Genomic DNA, 8,380 nt, shown 5'->3' with positions numbered 1-8,380 from the left:
GGTCTTCATGCAGGATTTTGTGCACAGATCCCACGGAAATGCCAACTTTGGAGGTGATGTTTTCCACACTCAATCGGCGATCCTCCAAAACAACTTTCTCAACTCGCTCGACCATGTTGTCAGACTGGCTGGTGTGAGGCCGAGATTGTTTTGGTTCGTTGTCACACGACGTTCAGCCTTCTTTGAACTGTCGCACCCACGAACGCACATTTTTCACATTCATGACACCATTACCACACGTCTCACTCAACTGATGATGAATTTCAATGGGTGTCGCACCATGCAAGTGGAGAAAACGAATGATTACTCACTGTTCTTGTAATGAAAACGTCGCCATTTTAAGTACGAAAAACACTTCTCACTCTCGCTACTACCACTAGAGTTCTGTGTGCCGTAGAGTGCTGCCATCTCTGTCACGCATTCACAAAGAGTGCACACGTATTTTAAACTAAACCGCATATGTCTATCTGCTCCCAGTCCTGAGAAAAAAAATCGGAGACCTTAGAACTTGAACGCCCCTCGTAATTACTTGTAATTCTGAGTGGTGTGTACAAGTGGTCAATAAATCCATTTACCAGTTCATACTCCTTCTTTAGTCACAAACAACCCTAAAATGTGACAATATTGTATGTCAGTAGTTGGCATGATAGTACAAAATATTTGATTTTTAAACAATTCATGCTTATCTTTGGTACAGAAATCTCCTTTCTACTGATTATTATATTAAAAGAAACTGACAGTTCTTCTATTGGCTATGGCATGAGACCCGACATTCAGAAGATTAAACAATTTTTTTACTGTAGGTTTATTATGATAGAAATTCCCAAGTTCTTTCTGAGAGTTTTATAGTAAATGGAATCTCCTCCCTCTGTCAGGCTGTTGGGAAAAAGTAAAAACATGCTTGTTTGAAATATCTGTATTGATGTTCTTTTCTCAGATTGTAAAAGATATTTCAACCGTTTGAGGCCTGAAGTGCATTGAAATAATATTTAAAAATATATGGGTGTGAAACTTAGTCTCTGACATTAAAGCAGGAATATACTAGACTGATAGTGTTTGAGAGCAGGGTGCTAAGGAGAATATTTGGACCAAAGAGAAATGAAGTAATAGGAGGTTGGAGAAAATTGCATAATGAGGAGCTACATAACTTGGGATGAGCAGGGCAGGATACTGATAGGAAAGCCAGAAGGAAAGAGACCACTAGGAAGACCAAGATGTAGTTTGGTGGATACTATTAAAATTGATCTTAGAGAAATAGGATGGGATTATATGGATTTGATTGATCTGGCTCAGAATAGGGAACAATGGATGGCTCTTGTGAACATGGTAAGCTCTTGATTAGCTGAACAACTGGTGGTTTCTCAAGAGGGGCTCAGCTCCATGAAGTCAGTTAGTTTTGTTCCTACCATGCAGAAAACATACCATCTCTGCATTACCAAAACCAACCATTTAACTCTGTGTAGAGAAGTAACTGTTCTGAGAATTATACAAAACATGCAAATGTATTCTGTTGGTAAAATGCAGTGTTCTTCAGTGTTGAAGCATTTAGTAAGCTTTAAAGGGTTAAACAGAAGTTGTAGAAGTGATGACTGCAATTCTAGAACATTTAAATGTGTTTGTATGTTTATTTTAAAAATGTATTTCAGAGAATTCAGTTGTAAATCTTACTAATTCCAGTATTCATTGTGAAATCTCTCTCTTCAGTTGCAGATGCTTGTAAACGATGCTGTCGCATGAACCTGAATGACACATGTTTCCCTGTTGATCCTCAAGACATTCTGCCTGATGGAACTCCCTGTATTCAGGGCTTCTGCAATAAGGTACTGCTACAGGCAGAAAATAACAACTACAGATTATTGTAGTATAGTAGTTAGCATTCCGGCTTCACATTTGAGAGATTCATGGTTTTGAATATCAACTCCTGGTGTTTCTGTGCCTTTTCTCAGATACTGCAAACAAATTCTGGGACTGCAGGCTGTGCGTGATTCCTTCCATGCCTTTTTTTTCAACTTATCATTCATAATTAATCTGTCATTCATTTGCATATAAGTTGATAAGCAAGAAAGAAATTTGAATTGTCTTTGATTGTGGAATGAGGGATGCTAACACATTCAGTCCACTACTAATGGTTATATAAGGGGCACTCAAATGAAAATGGGTCACCACACATAATTCTCATGGCATGCAAGTTGGTAACATTGGAATTTGCTTACGGTACGAACATCTGGGGGGACTCGGGAAAGCACAGTGACAATGTGCCCTAGCACACTGGTCCTTTGTTTATTGTGCTGGAAGTAAGGTTAGCACTACATGTGGTCGTCCAACAGTAATAGAGGTGGGTAAAGAAGAACAGTGAAGTGTAGTGTGCTTTTTGACTGCTGAAGGAGTAGAAGGACGAGAAATTCATTGTCACATGTCTGTTGTTTATGGTGAACACAGCATGTCATGTTTCAATGGCATAAGAGATCCTGAGAGGGATGTGTATCACTGCAAGATGATGCTCCCAGGACAGGCTCATCGTGTCATCACTCCTGATGTTATTTCTTTGTTGGATGGTCATATTCAGGCAAACCAACGGATCACTATGGAAGAAATTAGTCTTTTGTGGGGAATAAATCATGGTGACAAAACACCTGCTGTACCATAAAAACTGTGCGCAGTGGGTTCGACTTCAACTCACGGAGGAACAGAAGACTCAGAGAATGGCTGCATCACTGGGTCACTTGCAACTATACCATGAGGAAGTGTATGCTTTTCTGTCCCGTATTGCCACTGGGGATGAAACTTGGTGCCACCGTTTTGAACCTGAAAGCAAACAGCATAGCCAACAGTGGACACTCATGAATTCTCCCCCACCGAAGAAGTCCAGAGCCGTACATACAAGTTCCGGTGAAGTGATGACGTTCTTCTTCAACTGTAAGGGCCCTCTGCTTGTCGAATTTCTTGAGCATGGGGCCACAATCAGTGCACAGCGCTATGAAGACACTTTGCAGAAATTGAGACATGCCATAAAGTCGAAACACCCTGTTTTCATTTGACTGCCCTCATATATTGTCGCATGTTAGTGACTAGACACGGGGTTTGGATTGGTAATTGGGTTTATTCAACACTTATAAATCGTAATTATAAGTGATCATAACACTCTCAGTAATTCACACACACTGCTTCTCGCTACAGCATGCACTAAATCTTCTCAGTTTGCTGTGTCTTCACCAGTCTTTGCCTACTAACGGATACCAACAATGTCCTCTGCTTCCATGCTTACATCCTTACCAGCTGGTGACTGTTTCTCAACTAAATCATTGCTCTGGCTGTCGACTTATGTCACTGGTGCTTGTTATATAGCCTGGGGTTGAACCACATAGAAAACACCATTTTCAGCTGTATCTTTGATTATTGTGTGCATATCCATTGTCATGATAATAAGTTTATCCAGCCATTGCCTAGTAACAGACCACATAATCATGTCACTATATATATATATATATATATATATATACTGTATATATATGGTGATGGAGGAAAACTCGTGTTTTTGTATAAACCATGATTACTTTGATGTCTGCCAGACTCCTCCTCCTCCTCACCATAAAATCTGACCAAGTCATGCTCACTCTGGTTTCGATCAAGGCTTTTAGCATGTGGGCACATGACAAAGTGAATTTCATATATATGTTAAGAGCTTATAATCTGTGTAGGTTACAACCAGGAACCTTTTACAGTGATAAAACTGAAAGCTTATGGGTCATGGCACTGTTGTTGGTAAGTAACCAGCTTTAAGTCTTGTAGAAAAGAAGCCATTTACTACATTTCTGGCATAAGTATGCAGTTGTAGTTGAGTCCCCTTGGAAAACTTATTATAGCTCTCTACGTTTATATTTCAGATAAGATAGAATGTTCCTTCATGTGTTACTGCCCTGTCTTAGAGATTATCCACACTTATAATATTGCACTATAATCATTATGCTTCCTCAGATACATAGATATTATAGCACTGAATGAGAGGAAGCCAGTGAATGATGAATTGAGAGAGATGTGGAAGGAGGAGGTCATCTTCACTTTTAAGGTATTATTGTAGTATATGTTTGAAGAAATGAGGAAAGCTGTTTTAGTCTCAGGAAAACCAGCCTCTGGATCAGTAACTGAGCTTGTGGCCTCAGAGATATGAAGTAAGAGTTGTAGTGGCTTAACTGTAACGTTTGGTTTTGTGCGGTACATTTTTGCTGTAGAGAAATGGGTTAGTTTACTGTTAGTTTAAATCTTGATTTGGACTGTGTGAAGTGTTGACATTCACATGAAAGCAGTGAGTTGGTTATGAACCCAGAAAACAATTGATTGGTCATCCAGTCAAACAATGCCATTACACTGTGTTGCAGGGTATGTGTGAGAAAACAATCCAAGATGTGGTGGAGAGATTCTGGGATATTATAGAAGACATCAATATCAACAAAGTTCTAGTTTTTCTACGGGACAATATTGTTGGTACAGTGATCCTTGTGACAGCCATCATTTGGATTCCAGCCAGTTGTGTAGTGAGTTATGTGGACCGAAGGAGAAGAAATGCTCAAGAAGCAAGTGACAAATGGAGGAACAGCAATCAGTTCTATAGGGATGATAATCGACGTGTAATAAACATAAACATTTCACGGCAAAGACCTCCCACTGCAGCACACCTCCATACAACAGGACCCTTGTAATTTTAGGTTAATTTACAGTGGCACTGTGAATATTATGTAAGTATTAGTTCATATCTGACTTCTGTAGTACTTCTTTGCAGTGCATTGATTAATGTTCTGTGTTGAAAGTTTATCTTCCACACATTGTACAACTGTCATTGCCCATGTGCTGGTTCGTCAAGCCCCTACAGTTCTAATATTGTATTCTTTGCCAAAAAAATCCAATTATTGCCAAGTTTAAATCCAATCACCAGCACTCTGTAATAGCAGGAGCTTTATATGCTGACATTGAAGATTAGCGATGGGTTTTAATAGATATTCTGTATCTGTTGACAGTAAATTTTCTAAACAACACAGCTGTGAATTGAACTTACACATTGCGGGTCTTCCAAACTTGACGGGAACTCTGTGGGGCTCATCTCAGCAAGCACTCATAAAGAAGCTCACTGTATATATGAGTATGCTTTCTGCATAACACCCTATTAGGACATCCAGATATTTTCAGACTTGAGAATGGCTTCAGAAAAGTATCTTGGTTTCTTCCATTTTGAGCCTACTTTAGACATGCATTAGTTACTAGGATTTGTAACATCACTGCCTCAGAATTTGACTTGAAGCTTTGCTCTTATTACTTTCATAAAATTCTTTCCTCTCACTTATTAATAATTCTAGGTTTTTTTCTTGAAGATAAAACATGTTTAGAAGGTATATTAAATAACACTGGTTTCTCATCTGTGTGCCCTTAACAGTATAAGAACAATTGGATGGATGAAGAGATATGCACATGCATGTGTATGCATACACACACCCACATGCACAGACCAAAAATTAGTAGATGTGTTATATTGTCATAATTACATACTGTATCTGCCAAAATGTAATTCAGTTTTCCCATAAAGTAAGGCAGTACAGTGTACAGATAGATGTAGCAGGTTTCCCTGATGTGTTTCAGAGTACAAGTTACTTGTAAAATTTATAATGTAGTTATTTTCCTTGCTTTAGAATCTGAAGCTCTTAAAATGCCAACAGGTTCAGCAGTTTGTTCCTAATTTAACTATGTTTATATGAGAATTCTTCAATTTTAATATGATTAAACACATTCAAACAATCTGTTATTTGCTTCTGTGCACTTATGGACTTTACAGTTTACAAGACTATCATTAGCCACTTCTGACAACAGCCTTTCATATCACAACAGTAAAGCTCAAAAACCAAAATTGTTACCAGTCTTTTGAAACACGTTAGACTGAGTGTTGAAGGTATTGCAACAGTGGGATGTTGTGACATTCATCATACAAGGTAGTGATATTGAAAGAAAAATATATCATGAAGGTAAAGTTTAATCAAAATCATGACTTTCTTATTCCCACCTTTGTACATTCCAGTTCGGTGTCAGAAAAGAGAAAGTGTAGCTTCATGTGGGTGGCACCATTGGATGTAAAAGCCTGTATTTCCTAAACATCAGATGCAGCATAGCAGTATGCATGTATCTTTCAAATGTCAGTTAACATTTTTTGGCAGGGGCTGCAGTAAAGTTGTCACTGTGCTTAACTAATTAAGCATTATGCCATGAAAACGTATAGGGGAATGGATGTATAGATCCACATTTTCTTGACCTCAGCACTAGTTGGGGGTCAGCGGTCAGCTTCACGCCCCAGCCACTTTACCCCCAAGGAATGAGCCCCTGGTACCCTTTGGATAGGAAGCTGGGTGGGCCCCAGAGCTGGTCTGGATGACAGAGAGAATTCTTGACCCTACCTGGTCTCAAACTCTGACCTCTTAGTCATCCAGCCCATAGCCAGTTGCTATACCAACTGTGCTATCCAAGCTCATAAACAGGGAATGCAGTAAGCTACATAATATCTTAAAAAGGGTTTTGAGGTTGGTATTTTACACTTAATATTTCTTGCTTTCTGGTCTGTGCCAGTCGCCTAGTATTCTAAAATAAAACACAGATTTTAGGAGCTAACTCTTCATTAATCAGTTGAAGAAATTGATCAATGAACCAGTCCAGGTTTGTAATGAGGTTCAACAGTAAAATGTACATTAAAAACTATGGCAGTCTTCCTGAAAACATAAAATAAGACTAGCCAAAAAATCAAAATTAAACCCATAAAACAAAACTTGTGATATGATGATGTATGGAGTAAGCTGGGACTTACACATGACACAGAGAAGAATATCGAGAAGATATGACCAGGTTGATCCGGGCCCTCCTCAACTTGCCAGTCTCCTTATTGTTCAATGGAATCCATATGAGCAAAATTTGTAAAATTGTATTCTGTATTCAACTATCAAGTGATGAACAAGGTTCAGAGAACAAGTAGTATTGAATATATAATCTATCATATTGTTTGCATCCTGTTGTGTATTACTATGTAGTATTTTTATACAACTGCCAGTACAACAAATTTGTAATAAACAAACCAATGTTTCTGTATTATAATATTTATTATGTACATTTGCTACATTTTTTGATCCAGCTGGATCATCATCGGGCAATATTCATGAAATGTATTACTCGTATTGAATTGTATTTCTATTGTGGATTCATATTAGTAGTCATAAATATAAATTTAAATTTTGTTATATGATCATACACATATGGAAGGTTGAAAGTCGTGTGCAAATCACAGACTATTATGCACTGTGAAAAACTTCCAGTGGTGTGGAGGACCTTGATTCGCAGGTACTGCATTTTTCAGAGGTGGGTGCCTGCCACAAATTCCAGGGCAGGGCAATCATATGTCATTACTGATCTAATCTGTGCTTTAAGGAGGGTGAGTTTAATGTTGACACTTAAATGCTCAATTTTGAATTGGTAGTAGATTCCGGTAAATGTTCTGAAGGCCTTAGCTTCAGTGATTTCTATGTGTAGTATCCATTTAATCCTCTTATCGAAGATCACCCTGAGATATTTTACGTTACTAATGAAAGGGGTATTCCATGTATACAGTGTAAGATGAGCCTCAGCTGGCAGAAGTCTATGGGAAAAGTAGACGGCCTGAGTCTTATCTTCATTGATTTTTATGTTCCAGTACTCATACCACATCTCAATAGCACTAAGACCTCACTGCAGTTATCTGAAAACAACTCTCCTTGTGGTCTGTGGCATATATACAAGTTTCATCTGCAAAGAGACCTAGATAGACACCAGGTGTTTGGTGTATATCATTCATATTTTTTTTTAATTCCCATAGTGGGTGGTGTTTGGTTGGGTCCACTCGGCATGGCAGCCACTGATTGGCCCATTGTGCCTGCCCCAGGTGATTATGATGATGGAGAATTTGGTGGAATGAAGATTGGCAGGGGAAACCGAAGTACTCGGAGAAAACCTACTACAGCACCACTTTGTCCACCACAAATCCCCCTTGACCAGACCTGGGTTTGAACCCAGGCAGCTGCAGTGGGAAGCCAGTGACTAACCGCTTCAGCTATGGCGTGGCTTTTTAAATCATTTATATTGTAGCATCTAACCCCATTACTAAGTAGCGACTATGAAACAAGCAGGTTTCCATGGCAGCAAGTTCACGCACAACAATAGATGAACTTTGGAAACAGCATTTTGTACGCAGTCCATGCCAAGATGTTATAAGGAGCACAATTGGAGCAAGAGTTTAGAGCTCTAAGGGAGTCTGTGAAGAGAGGACTTAGTTGGTGCAGTTGAGAGCCACTTGAGAAATACCATATTTACAAAACTAGTA

General features: G+C 38.9%; 1 protein-coding gene across 1 annotated transcript in view; it reads left to right on the top strand.

Moving 5' to 3' along the window:
* Window positions 1–6,223, top strand: part of LOC111874896 (ADAM 17-like protease) — a 30,482-nt gene extending 24,259 nt beyond the window's left edge. Inside the window, exons 7-8 of the mRNA XM_023870761.2 lie at window positions 1,705–1,820; window positions 4,377–6,223. Coding sequence (XP_023726529.1) covers window positions 1,705–1,820; window positions 4,377–4,697 — 437 coding nt within the window. The 3' untranslated portion in view covers window positions 4,698–6,223. The remainder of the gene's footprint in view (window positions 1–1,704; window positions 1,821–4,376) is intronic.
* The last annotated feature ends 2,157 nt before the right edge of the window (window positions 6,224–8,380 follow it).

The sequence above is a fragment of the Cryptotermes secundus genome, unplaced genomic scaffold (genome assembly GCF_002891405.2).
Source record: "Cryptotermes secundus unplaced genomic scaffold, Csec_1.0 scaffold308, whole genome shotgun sequence".
NCBI lineage: Eukaryota > Metazoa > Arthropoda > Insecta > Blattodea > Kalotermitidae > Cryptotermes > Cryptotermes secundus.
The sequence above is the reverse complement of the archived record's forward strand: the minus strand, read 5'-3'. Positions and strand labels throughout refer to the sequence as shown.